This window comes from Rhinopithecus bieti, unplaced genomic scaffold (assembly GCF_001698545.2).
Source record: "Rhinopithecus bieti isolate Rb0 unplaced genomic scaffold, ASM169854v2 scaffold_3763, whole genome shotgun sequence".
In the NCBI taxonomy this organism is placed as follows: Eukaryota; Metazoa; Chordata; class Mammalia; order Primates; family Cercopithecidae; genus Rhinopithecus; species Rhinopithecus bieti.
In genome coordinates this window covers 1,670,776-1,685,604 of record NW_016804379.1, presented here as the reverse complement: position 1 = coordinate 1,685,604, position 14,829 = coordinate 1,670,776, and the positions used below count along the sequence as shown (strand labels likewise).

The window sequence follows — 14,829 nt, the reverse complement described above, 5'->3', positions numbered from 1 at the left end:
CCTTTCCTTTTAGTTCAGTTTAGGTCTTTATGTTTTACAAGAATAATTTCCATGTAATAACTACTTTCTTCTACTCATCACCTCCCAATGGAGCCTCAGTTGCTACAGTAAAAGAGGTTAACCTGCCTTAGCACCTTAAATTCCTCTATTTATCTGAGTAGTTGTCTAAGTATTATTTTTACCTTACTACCTTTGAATACTGTTTCGTATTCTGTTATGAGGTGGTAAGTCCAGTGTGGCCACAACGGGAGACATAAGAAAAGCTCAGAAAAACAAAGTTTATAATACTCACAGGTCCTAGATACAGGAGGCACAGCGCACCATGCACGGTCACATGGGGGAAGACACCAGAGTGGTGAGGAGGCAGAATATAGGAGTGAGTGGAAGGTTTAGGCCACTACCTTTCCTGGGGTTTTTAAGGGGAATAGTTAGGCTGAAACCTTTTGCAGTGGCACGATCGTAGCTGGTTGCAGCCTCAAACACCTGGGCTCAAAGGATCCTTCCTGCCTCAGCCTCTGAGTAGCTGGAATTAGAGGGGAAAGCCACCCACTGGCTCTAGGCCACTACCTTTGCTGGAGTTTCTGTGGGAAAGTCAGGACAGAGTAAGCAGTTTAGGATTGGCTAACTTCAATAATTTTGGAGGGCTTTGAGACCACCTAGGGGTGGTCTCTAGTTGCCTGGTACCTGGCCCTAGGATGAAGGCAGAATATTGCCTCTAGAGTCTGATTGAGAAAATACGGCTCTAGATTGGTTAGTTTGTGTATCAAAGACATGCTCCTGGCTGGGCCCTTTGCTGTCTCCAAGAATTGACTAAACCTGGGAGGGGCAGTCTCTCCCCAGCCAGAAAGGTTTTTATGATGTCAAAATATCATTTATTAAAAATGTAAGAACATTTTACAATACAGAGACCGTGCCTTCAGCTCATCCTCCCCCCAGAGGCAGAACCAGGGCACTTAAATACTATTACCAGTAGACCATTGTACCAGGGATACTAGACATCAGTCTCTCTGTATTATTTAGTGCTTTGTGACTTATAATTAGCTTTGATAGCATTTTTATGGCAACTTGAAAGTGGAACCAGTATATAGAATTTCCACAGACTCCATAAGAGTGGAATATTTGGTTCTCGAAGACCTCCTATTAGTAGCGTGTTAATCTTTTAAGTGCTTGTCTCTGTTTTTCAAAATCTCGTATTCTTTTAGCCTTGTTGATTTATTTAATATATCTTGAGCATGTTTCTCTAATGGTGAACAGTCTCTTTTTCCTCCAGTTTTATTGAGGTATGATTGACAAAATAATACAATGCTGTACTATCTTAAAATCTCCACAAAGGTACTGATGTCCTGCATAGGGATAGAGATAACAACTAATGACAAACGCACGACTTTAAAATAGTGACACTTCAACATGTAGCTTATGGAAGTGACTCTACTTGACTAGAATGTCGTTGTGGAAAAAAATAAGAAAAAAATAAAGGAGGTGACTCTAATTACATTTTATTTTCATGCAAGTTTTCAATTACTTGACACAAGCCTGCACTCAATTTTACAAACTATATATGTCTAAGTAGTTCTATAGTTTTCTATTTGTGGAAGACGTTAGGAAAAAATATAAGAAGCAATTTTATGAATTTTTAGAAAGTGAAATATTTATACATATCTTTTATAATTATCTCAAGGAAACAAATAGGGCTCTGATTCATGTGCTGTACCTAATTATTCATTCTTATTTAAGTAATACATCTGCCAGAAATTAGGATGTGTATATTGGCAGACGTTAGCACTGTCTTAGAAACACTGCTGTAGGGTTCTAACTTTGTGCTCTTCTGACTGGTCTGCTCTGGGTATGTGTGCACACATAGGTGTAAGGATGGGAAGATGGGGTATTTGAGTGGTAGGAAATGGAAGTGTAGAACCATATCCATGGTCTAGACAATTTTTACAGATTCCTGTGGTCTGTTATATTTTATTCAGTACATGATGTTCTGACTTTTTCTAAATAATAACCAGATATAGTAATTTGAAAACAATGTATTATAATACCTTAGAAAATATTTCTGGGTGTTAGGGTGGCATATCTTTCCATAAATTGGCCCTATTCTAATATCAGATCACAGCAGAAGTGGTTAAAAAGCGCTCGCATAACATTTTTATTTTCTTTCTTTCTTTTTTTTTTTTTTGAGACAAGTTTTAGCTCTATCACCCAGGCTGGAGTGCAGTGGCGTGATCTTGGCTCACTGCAACCTCCATCTTCTGGGCTCAAGCCATTCTCCCTCAGCCTCCAGAGTAGCTGGGACTTCAGGCGCGCACCACCACACACCTGGCTGATATTTTATAGAGACGGGGTTTCACCATGCCACCCAGGCTGGTCTCGAACTCATAAACTCAAGCCATCTACCCACCTCGGCCTCCCAAAGTGCTGGGATTACAGGCATGAGCTATCACACTCAGCCTCGCATAACATTTTGAAAAATATAATTATAGCAGGGCCCTTGCTAATGAGATACATGCAGCAATCTGTTGTTTAGGATTAAAGGAATTAGTACAGCTATTGTTTTCTTTATGCTTATCATGGAAAAGGTTGCTTTTTGTCATCAGATTGCTATTCATTAAAGTGTTTGGAGTTAATAATAAGTCTTTCTTGCTCTTGGCAAAGTCACCAGTGAATTTCTTCTGTCTAAGCCACATATCAAGTAAGCTGAAAATAGAAGAGAGCCTCAGGGTCTCTTTGAACTCTGTTCCTATGCTAGCTGCTCCAGTCACTGCATTCACATCTAAATTTTCACACACCATCTTATGATTGTAATTTATTATTTATATTTTTGTTTCTGTTTCTTAAGCTTTATCAGTGTTTGTGTACTTGTCATGCAGTCCTGCTTTTATAAGATAAACCATTTTACTGTGTTTCCTTTCTTTTCAATCCCTTCACCTTGGAGGTATTTAGGAAAGTACTTATGCAAAATAGGTGCCTGATGAATGTTGGTAACTGAAAGCTAGTGCTTTATTTCATTTATTTCTTTTAATAGTTGTAATTATTTTGCTTGCTTTCTAGGCACACAAACCAATGGTCTGGACTTTCAGAAGCAGCCTGTGCCTGTAGGAGGAGCAATCTCAACAGCCCAGGCGCAGGCTTTCCTTGGACATCTCCATCAGGTAGGAATGTTCTGCTCTACCATCAGTGAGAGTGAAAGATAGAGGCATAAAATACTGGGGCCTGAGGAAGTTATTTCAGAATGTGGAATCTTTTAACTTATTTAAAGCCTAGTGCTAATTATGTGTAATTGTGTCATTCTATTTGGTTAGTATGAAATCCTATAGTTTAGTTGAGTGTAGTCATTGACCCCACAGGTGTGTGGGTAACAAAAGAATTCCTTGTTGTGAATGGAATGTGTATAGTAACTGGTTTGCTGTTTTTATAAGTGGGTATCTGTGGCAGCTACCTGATGGTAGAAATTATCAAAATCATCCAAAAAGATGTAGCTACCATTGCCTGAGACCTGCTGTAAAAGGCTCTGAGCTGCAAGCTAATTTCTGTCCTCTAAAACAGTTCCAGACCATGACAGTTGATTTGGGCAACTACTCAGAGGCTTTTGCTTGACTGTCACCCCTGCCCCCTAGTTTGAGGTTCAAAAGACTCTGCCTCAACTTTATTAGCCTGTGTCACAACATTTTTTTCCCTGGGTCTAAAACAGACCATGAATTCTGTTCATTCATGTTTTAGCTATATAATGTAGAGGGAACGGGAATAAAAAAACAAACACTGGTACTCAATAGTTTTGGGATATGGAAGCTGATTAAAAATGGAAAACAGTGAAAACAGTTGGGAGCTAGACTATCAGAGTGTCTCAACCCCTTGACTTATGTTCACAATTATATATTAGAGCAATATTTTGGTGGTCTACATGTGTTGATAGTAATGGTGCTAGTGATGATGCCTAATGATGGTGATGGTAGTGATTCAGTGAAAAACCTGTATGGACATAAGACCTCCCAGGTTACATATTAACATATTAAGTTACTGAGCACTGAATATATACATCTTACTAAAGTCTTTTCATCAAAATATGTCATCAGACCACCTAAACTAGAAAAGAAATTCTTCTACTTGAAAACAGGTAAAATCCTGGAAAGCTGTTCTAAAGCCCGTTTATTTGTTCACAGACTCAAATGGATATCCTGTAGGCAGCAGTTATCATCTTCTGTTAGAGTGAGGCCTAATGGAACACTTTTACTCAGGCACATAGCTTTGTTTGTATATTTGAAATGGAAAAACTTTGACATTAACTTTCAGATAAAATATTAAGATGAATCAACATCTAAAATGGATTTAAAAATATTTTAAATATATCCTAGAAGAAAAAACTGTTTTCATGTTGATTTTTTTTCTAAGAACATATTCAAACCTCCACTAATTTTTCTGGGTTCCTAAGAGGAATAGCATTTTTGACAGAATTTAGTCAATTATTTGGACCTAGTAAGCATCTTTGTCTAGCTTAAATATGTGGTGGTCCAAATGTATTAAAGACTCCCTGAGGGTGCACAGATGATGTGCAGTTTTCTCCCCACTGGGTCCAAATTCCGAGATGATTGCTACTCTCCCTGTACCAGCTCCGAAACCTCTAGATCTAGCCACTGACTACCAAAATCGTAGACCCTTCGATACCACCCAGACCACAGGACTGCAAACCAAAGAATTTTACTTGAAATTGCGACACCATTAAATCTCCCATCAAGACACAAGTCCTTGCCTCTGATTAGATACATAATTAACAGTGTGACACTTGCCTTCTATTTCTGGCTCCCTTATTGACAGAATTAGCACCTTGAACCTTTCCTTACCATAATTATAATATACATACACAAAACAGATGGTTTTAGGTCTGTTGCCCCATTCACTGTAAGTTCCATGAAAATGGAAACCTTTTGTTGTTTACCTGTATCCCAGCATTTACCAAAGAACCCCATAATACAACAGATGTTCAGTAATTATTTGTTGAATAAATTCATAGATGACTAAATGGTCAAGTATGAGACTACTGAGGAAGAAATGATTAGCTTAGCCTGTACAGTCTAAGACATTTCTCTCAGGGTGATTTTTGAGCTGAGTCTTGAAGGGTATTAGAAACTAGCTAAATGGAGTTGGTAAAGGAATGCTCTCTTTTATTTTAACTTCCTATTTTTAAAAAGCTTTCAAATCTATAAGAGTTACAACAATAGAACAGTGTTCATCTGAAAGCCCTTCCCCTAGAATCACCAATTGTTACTATTTTACCATATTTGCTTTATACCATATGTGTATATGTATGTATGTACACAAATTTTTTTTTTTTTTTGAGATGAGATCTTATTATGTTGCCCAGGTTGATCTCCAACTCCTGAGCTCAAGTGATCTTCCTGCCTCCTATATAACTATGATTATAGGTGTATACCATGGCACCGAGCCAAAAATAATTTTTTTTGCTAACTCCTTTGAAAGTTGCAGACATTGTAACCATTTACTTGTAAATACTTTAGCATGTTTTTCATAAAAACAGCATTCTCTTATAAAACTACAGTGCAGATTTCAAATTCCAGAAATTTATCATTGATGCGATATCATTTTCCAATATTGGCCCATATTTATATACTTCCTGCCCACAATCCAATCCATACTTTGCATTTAGCTGTCATATCTGTTAAGTCTTCTTTAATCCAGAACAATTCCTCAGCATGTCTTTGTCTTTCATGATATTGGCATTTTTGAAGAATAGAAACCAGCTGTTTTATAGAATGCCCCTTTAACTTGAATATGTTTGATTGTTCCCTCAATGGCTGAATTCAAGTTACACATTTTTGAAAGGAATACAAGAGAAGTGATGCTGAGTCCCTCTCGGTGCATTCAGAAGCCATATCATATTGCTTTGTCCCATTATTGTGATATTAAGTTTGATTATTTTATTAAGGTAGTGTTTATCAGATTTGTCCACTGTAAATATGTTTTTTTGCCTCCTGGTAGGTAATACTCTATGAGGCAGTACTTTAGACTGTATAAATATCCCGTTCCTCAACAAACTTTTACCCTGAAACGTAATAAGTAAAACCACATAAAATTTTATCTTCTTCAAATCTTTGTACCTGAAGCTCTTTCCTTGGGCTCTTTTTGACTTCTTAGCCTTTAGGCCTTAAACATATTATCTCTTCAGATAGGCCTCTCCTGATTACACTATATTTTAAATGTGTTCTACATATGTCTTCAGATTTGGTTTTTTTGTTTTGTGTTGGAGGGTTCTCATCTACTAACAGGACTAGCAGTTTCAAATAAAGGACATAGTAGTCAATGCATTTTAGCTCTTAACTGTTTACTGAGCTCCATACCAACATTTATATTTAATCTCAGGACATCTTGATGCTATGTGGTATATACAAAATGAAACTCATTATCTTCCCTGTCCCTGTTAGTGGTACTAACATTTTCTATTTGCCCAGATTTGAACCCTGGAATAATGTATGACTCTCTTCTTTTCATCTAAATCCAGGCAGGATCCTTATGTAGTGCATTGCAGAGACTTGAATGTTTCCTGCTTTTTATTCCCACTGCCACCATTCTAGTTTAGTTTTCCATTTATTCTAGCCTAGTTTATATTCTCTTTCTCCCTTCTCAGTCTTTCTTTGTTTCAGGACAGCAGTATACACTAGTTATTTTGTAGTGTTTCTCAGTTTGGGTTTGTCTGATTTTCATCGTGATTAGCTTCAGATTCTATACTTTTGTTAGGAATGCAGCATAAGCAATGCTGTATTCCTCTCAGTGCATCATAGCAGAAGGCATGTGTCTCCTTCCTGATGACTCGTTTGTGCTCACTTGATTATTTGTCTGCCAGGTTTCTCCAATGAAAAGACACTATTTTACCCTTTGTAAGTATTAAGTATCATTGGAGACATAGTTGAGAATATGTAAATATTCTGTTACTCCTCAGATTTCTCACCCATTAAGTTATCCATTGATGACTCTGCCTAAATCATAGTTATTATCATAGTTGCCAAATGATGGTTTTCTAATTCCATGTGTATCCTTATTTTCACATAACCATGATTTGAACTTCCTGAATGTATGAAATGTGTTAAATGTTTTGACAGACTTTTATGTGTGGTTTATAGGATAGATTTCTTATTTCGGCTAAGAGTTTTAAGTTATGATTATAAATGTTTTAAGGACTGGGCTGTGTGGGTGTGTAAATATATTTCTACTCTGGTGTATACATGGGACATTTGAAATTAAAATAAGTAGATGGTTCTGATTGTTTCTGATAATAAATGTATATAGATAGCTTATTATATGTTCTTTAACACAATGTGGAAGATTAATTAAATTTTTAGAATCTAAGCATTCTATGAATACAAACAGAATGTTATATAAGGAGCATTCAATACAAGTGTGGCATGGCTGATAGTGTTCATTTAGTGTGGGAAAACTTCTTCAAAAAAAGATTAACAGCATTTTTCTGTGGGACCAGTGGGAGTGCGGTAGGGTGGGTTGAGAGGGGACTTAGCTTGTTCATAAAGTTTTAATTCCGTAAGACAGACCTCTTTGTCTTCTCAGTTCTAGCTCAGTGACACATAGTAGACCTAAAATATTTAGTGATGACAACCCCTTGTGATGAATGTCAACAGTATTAAACTAGAATTTCCCCTGATTACTTATAGGTCCAACTCGCTGGAACAAGTTTACAGGCTGCTGCTCAGTCTTTAAATGTACAGGTAAACTGGGACCTGGGATTATGGATCAATCTTTTATTTATTTTTTCTTACATTTTTCTAATTTTCTATAGTGAGCATATATTTTATAATAGAAAATGCTTAGAAGTATTACCTTTTTAAAATTAGTGGATCTCGTGAAGATTCAAATAATGATAATTATTACCATTAATGAAAATCAATTTTATATTCTGCTACTGTGCATGAACCAGACATGGACAGGAAAAGTCTGCTTTCAAAGTTTTATGTGTAAGTTCAGTGAAAATGTTTCTAAGTTATACTGCTATAACACATACCTAAACACACAGCCTGAAAGTTCTCTTAAATGCCACTTTGTTTCCAAAAGGCTTGTTATTTATCATTTTTGATGTCTTAGGGAGACCTTATAGGGCAGAGGAAAGAACACTGGACTGTTCACAAAAGTGTTCACAAAAACAGTTTGACCAGGTTTGCATTCTCATTCTGCCACTGACTAGCTGTGTGACCTTTGGCAAGTCACATAACCTCCTTGGGTTCAGTTTTTCTCATCTGTACTTAAGTGGGGACATTTATAAGATTGCCAGGGTTCCTCTCCACCCTAAAATGTTAGGCTTCTAATAATTGTAATTAAACCTGTTCATAGATATTGGTGGATAGACAGTCAAAATGTTAAAACTTAAATCTGGCCACTTTCCTTCTTTGAACCATATGGCAAAACATGCAAAGTTCAAGTGTTAGGCATTGCTCTCTAACATTTCTATCAACCTGCTGGTTCCTTTCATTATAGTGTTTAGGTAACTAGCAGTCAAGAGAGAAAGACAGTATTATGGAATTTGATTTCAGTGTTGCTAATGACTAAAGACCTTGGGTTGAGCATTTCATGAAACTCAGTTGAATATGGACCTAGTAACACGTGGGAACAAGGAGAGAAAAGAAAAAGAGATAATGTGACCTTACTTTCTGAGGGAGAGGAGGCGGAAAATTGCCTTGGTTGCCATGGTAAACTTTCATCCCTTAGAGAGATGTTGGCAAACAGGCTGTATCTCCAGTGCAGAATGTTTACAGTCCTGCACTGTAATTATCTCTCAATGACTGGCAGAATTAATCAGAGCATTTATGTTAATTAGCCTTGCTGCAGTCCCTAAAACAGGTGGTGGGAAATATGCAAATCTATGCAGAATTTTAATGCTTTGCATAACCAGTTTTAATTACCATAAAATTTTCTCTTCGTGCCCCTCTCTCTTGACTGCAGCATTTTCTCTCTGAGCTTGTGTGTTAGTTGATGGGAGTTGCTAGATTTATCATTCTGTAAAATATTAGGTGGAAAGTTCTGTGGATCAAGCGATCATTCTCTGAGGTAGTATATGGAGAACTTTCAGACTGACCACCAGGTGTGTTAAAATATTGGTGTGGAAGGTCTAATGTAGAGGTGAATTGAAAAGGTGTTCTTCCCTTTACCCCTATTTCTAGAGTTGAGGAACTGGGGCTATGAAAATAATCTATAAATTGGTGGGGATGGCTATTTATTTTAAAATTATAGTAGCAGCTTTGCTGGCATTGAAATTAAAAGTCTAAAAACTTAGTATGTGAAACTAGGAAGATACAAAGAAAAGAAAGGAGGTAAACCAGAACTCATGACTGAATAAGTCCATGGTTAAAGGATTCCTAAAAGATGGGGTTTTAAGTACATTTCTTTTAATCAACTATTTGCAATCTTTTATTTCCTACCCCACTCCACCTCAGTCTAAATCTAATGAAGACTCGGGGGATTCACAGCAGCCAAGCCAGCCTTCCCAGCAGCCTTCAGTGCAGGCAGCCATTCCCCAGACCCAGCTTATGCTAGCTGGAGGACAGATAACTGGGGTAAGTGTTCACTGAGAGAATTATAATAAACTTTTTCTGTGTCAGAAGTGCCATTGGCCAATATCTGATTAGAATTTTTCACCATAGCTGGCAGTAACATGGCTATGCCTGGCACTATTGTGTCTTTAAGGAACTTCCTACACTGTAGGTAGCTCTGAAAAAGGAATTATCTTTGTCATAAGTTTTCAGGATATCTTTTATTAGAATTGTGGATGCTCTGGATAAATTACAACTTTATTAAACCCCCGTTTCAGGTGTTGCTTCGTCTTGCAATGGAGTAATTATCGTATAGTTGAGATCATTACGCTGAAAATGGCAGTTGTCCATTTGGCATTAAGACATCACTGCAGGGTAGAAGTTAAAGAATGGATTAGTACCTGCAGAAGAAAAACTTTTTTCTTTAAGTTACTGTGTAATGGTCTAAAATAAAACATGTGGCTTCATATCCTAACTCTAGGCAACTTACCGTGTGCCTAATTACTTCATTTTCCTCTACCTCAGTTTTCCTTCTGTTAAATGGAGATACTAATAATACCCATCTTACATTATGTTGTGGAGATTGGAGATAATACTATAAAGCTTACAGAACAGTGCTTTGCATGTAGCATTCAACAAATGTTGTTTATTTTTATACTTGATCTTAGCCAAAAGGCTGAGATCTGTCATTTATTTTTTATTGTTAATAAATTGACCTGTGTGACTATATTAAGCTTTTAAGTTTTCAGCTGTCTTTTCTCTAAGGCACCATTCAAAATATTTTTCCAATGTTGAAAATTTGTGTATTAAATTATCTTTGTGGGGATTGGTTTAGGGCAATAGTAAGGAATAGTTATTACTCAGTTCACATCGCATTAACTCCCAAGAATTTTCTGGGTTTTTTTTTTTCTCTTTCTTTTTTTTTCCCCAGTTGTGTATTTTATCAGTGGACAACTGTTTTAAGAACTGTTGCAAAATTGTTTACAAAAATCCCATCAGTAGAGATGTATGTATGTATATATATTATATAAAATTAAAATATGTCTATACTTTATATATACACATATCCCTTGAAGGGTTTTGAGTTTTTTAATGGTTTGGTTTTGAGCCTTATGTTTCTAATGCACAAATTATGTTTGATTCTTTTAGAGGAGGTTGTGGCACTAAGTGACTGTACATATACTTCAGAAAATTATGGTTCCGTCTTATTTGATCAATCAGAACATGTCACCAAAAGAAAAGTAGAACACAGCAAGTTTAAATATGCTCTAAATACATTTCCTACTTTACTATTTGGGTCTTGTTTTTGGTGACTAGTGTCTACAATAGTAAGAGGGAGTTGGGATTCTAAGTTCCTGTGGCTGGAGCTTCTATTAAACCTGGGCATTAGGGTTCATTTGCATGTAAAGAGAACAGCTATCACCACCTGTTTCATAGAGATAATGTGTTGGGAAGGAGATGTAAAGTTGCAGAGACTCAATGCTTTCAATAACAGAAAAGATTGTGTTAGGGAGGGGCCTGTAGGGAGACTTGTAAAAGAAACAAATGGAGCTCATATTCTTTAGTCATATCTTTGGACTTAATGGAAATGATGGAATATGGCAGAGATTCATGCTAATAGGAAGCAGCTGGGCCTTATCAGTTCTTTCCTTGGTTATATCCAGCATCCTTGTTCCTCATTCATCTGACTAATCACTTGCTGTTCGGTTGGGTGTAAATTTCTTTTCATATCCTGTCAGCGGTGATTCTTTTTTTTTTTTTTTTTCTTGCTTACTAGTTAATTACTTTCTTGACCAAACCCTAGGGCCCTGGACAAGCTTGAGTGATTAAGTCCAGAGTGGGGACCACCATTTTAATTTAAATGTTCTGCTAGTAATGGTAGTTTGATCACTGATGAACATTTTAGCTGTCTGCTAAGCATGTGAAGTTGGGTAGCTGGGGACTAATATCATTTGAGTTACCTATTACAAAGCAGTTGGCTCGCATTAGGAGACTTTCTCCTTCAGCACTTTCCCATTATGTGTTCTGATTTTGTTTAGCTTACTTTGACGCCTGCCCAGCAACAGTTACTACTCCAGCAGGCACAGGCACAGGCACAGCTGCTGGCCGCTGCAGTGCAGCAGCACTCTGCCAGCCAGCAGCACAGTGCTGCTGGGGCCACCATCTCCGCCTCTGCTGCCACGCCCATGACGCAGATCCCCCTGTCTCAGCCCATACAGATCGCACAGGTGAGTAAGGAACTCCAATAGCGGGGGCAACAAGTGAGGAATAAAGTGGCAGGTTTTATTTAATGTTAAATTAACTTTTTGATTGTTAGTGTGGGGCCTTAACTGCCTGAGGAGCTCTGGATCAGTGAGGTAAGTGGTACCCTTCCTTACCACTGAATTAGAAATAATGTTTGTTTGCTTATTGTAGTTGATATTATAAACATATAGCTGATTATTTGAATAACTATTTATATTGACAATTCTTGAATAATTAGCTGGCATATTTTTGAAGCAGGGGATTACTGTATTTATTTTAATAAGCTAATTACAGCAGACATGAATATTTTTCATGTGCTCTGCGGTGAATGTTGCCACCCATGTATGAGAGAGACAGTGAGTAATCTCTGCTATGGAGTGATTAACATTGTGGAGAACATGATTGCATTAGAATGTTGTTTGGTTTCAGTTTTCACATTTTAGGGCAAAGTATCAAGAGGTAATAAAAATTTATTTAAGAAGCGCTGGACATGGTGCCTCACACCTGTAATCCCAGCACTTTGGGAGGCTGAGGCGGGCGGATCACGAGGTCAGGAGATCGAGACCATCCTGGCTAACACAATGAAACCCCGTCTCTACTAAAAATATAAAAAACTAGCCGGGCGTGGTGGCAGGCACCTGTAGTCCCAGCTACTCAGGAGGCTGAGGCAGGAGAATGGTGTGAACCCAGGAGGCGGAGCTTGCAGTGAGCCGAGATTGCGCCACTACACTCCAGCCTGGGTGACAGAGTGAGACTCCATCTCAAAAAAAAAAAAAATTTATTTAAGAAGCATACACAATAGTACCAAGGAGGAAAATAAATAAAATACTTTATCTCAAGAAGAGGAAAAAGGTATAAGTAGTTGTATTAGTAAAATATATGAAGAGTTATGAGTCTGATTGTTAGACAGCTGTCTTTATACCTGTCAGAAAAGACTCAGAAATGGACTTAACTTGTAGCAAGAATTTGACTAACCATTTAAAAAGAACTAACTATAAGAGTAGAGATATCAGACTAGTCTTTATACAGTCTTTATCAAGATATTGTTTTGATTTTGGCCACTTTCTCATCACCAAATAAATGTTTTTAGTGCCAGCTGTGAGACCTTATATGAACATTAGTCTTAATAAGGTAATGTACATGAAACACTTTGAAAATTATAAAATAGTAGGCCAATGTAAGGTGCTATTGTTGTTAGGGATCAAATTTTTACATGGATAGCTATTTTTTGTTTTAAAAAATTGAATACTTTAGAACATGTGGAAAAGGGCAAAAAAATTGAATACTGACTTTTTCAGTTAAGCTAGATAAGCTGTTGTCAAATGTCATAAGTCATTATAGGCCCTTTATTGATGGAAATTCAGACACAATGCGATCAATTTTTATGTAAGAGAATATCAAATATTTAAAAACTATTTTCTCACTTGATTTTTAAAACTGGTCTTTATGTGATAAAAAACAGAAGTATATTTGTTCTGAGGGAATTTTAAAGAACCTTTGAAAATTAGGCTTATCATAACAATCTATGTCAGTCCACACAAATAGTAAGTAAGTTGCAGAGGCTCCAGGTTGCTTCACATGCTTTGTCAGTCACACACACAGCATACCCTGTTTGGAATATGAAAGCATGCCAAGTATTTACTTTTCTTTATTTGGAGGTGACAGAAATCGTCAGCTGGAAGCCTTATAATTAAGTGAACTTTTATTTCAGAATCTTCAATCCATGTTTTAATTCTAATTTTTCAGGATCTTCAACAACTGCAACAACTTCAACAGCAGAATCTCAACCTGCAACAGTTTGTGTTGGTGCATCCAACCACCAATTTGCAGCCAGCGCAGTTTATCATCTCACAGACGCCCCAGGGCCAGCAGGGTGAGCTCCTCCTCAGAGCTTATTAGTGATATACCAAGGCTGTTCACTGAATGTTACACATGCATGAGCTACTGTCATTTTGGCCCTGAAACTATTAGAACAATGTTTTTATTAAATTTTGGTTGATTATAAACTTTTGTTTAAAAAAAAGATTTTTTTTTTTTTTTGTCATAAATGCCACATTATTGAAGGTTGTCCCGAACTGCCATTCATCTGCTTAATCACTAAGGAAGAACCAAGAGTTTGGCCAAAAGTCTAAGTGAAATTATTCAACATGCCAAACATAAATTGGATAAGTTGCTGCTAGTGTTTTAATTGTTTTTCATGGAAATGTATTCAAAGAATATAGACTAAGTGTTAAAAGTATGTACTTCTAACCATTGTTTTTTAATTTAAGGAGGAAAGGCTTATAATAGAAACTACAAATTTTATGAGTTATAAAAAACATCTTTGAGTCCTTTGAGTGGTAAATATTATATAATTAATATATCAAACAACCAATCGTGTGTAAGGTCAGTTAATGTAATCAGGGTGGAGAGTGTTAGAGTATCAAGGCTTCAACCCAAGGAACATTAGTACATCACTACTGATTCTTTATTATTTCTAAGCGGGTTTTTTTGCCTTTTTTCTTCTTAATCATTCATTCCAAAGTCTTTTGTCATGAAATAATTATTCTAGCATATGTTCAAGATTCAAAGATGAGTAATTCAGTGTTTACTTGCAGAGAGCTCACAATTTGGTGGCAGGGAAACAGACCTAAATTGTGTTAGACTTGATATGCACAGAATGCTATGGGAACCAAGCAAGGAGACCCCTATAACTTTGTGCTCAGATAAGTCTTCACAATGAATTTGGGAAAATGCATTCATAGGCTTACAAAAGGGAGAATGTCAGTCTTGGAAAATGAACAGCATTTGCAAAGCTTAGAAACATGGGAGAAAAATCAATAAGCTGTGTTAGAGAACTATAAGTAGTACCTTACAATGGCAGAATAAGTTTGCATATACAGGTAACAGTGAAATTTGAGCCCAGAAAGATTAGCAGAGACCAGATCATTAAAGAACCTTAGATTAAGTTTCCAGGAGTTTGATCTTAAATCCTATAGCTTAGTGCTTCCTAAGATTGATATATTTAAGAGTCACTTGGTGGCCGGGCGTGGTAGCT

General features: G+C 36.8%; 1 protein-coding gene across 3 annotated transcripts in view; it reads left to right on the top strand.

The window, feature by feature from the left end:
- The window catches only part of POU2F1 (POU class 2 homeobox 1), a 208,276-nt gene that overhangs the window by 143,438 nt on the left and 50,009 nt on the right, over positions 1-14,829 (top strand). For all 3 annotated transcript variants that reach the window (XM_017867604.1, XM_017867606.1, XM_017867605.1), the window contains 5 exons: positions 3,052-3,152; positions 7,680-7,733; positions 9,453-9,572; positions 11,588-11,776; positions 13,539-13,665. In XM_017867604.1, coding sequence (XP_017723093.1) covers positions 3,052-3,152; positions 7,680-7,733; positions 9,453-9,572; positions 11,588-11,776; positions 13,539-13,665 — 591 coding nt within the window. The remainder of the gene's footprint in view (positions 1-3,051; positions 3,153-7,679; positions 7,734-9,452; positions 9,573-11,587; positions 11,777-13,538; positions 13,666-14,829) is intronic.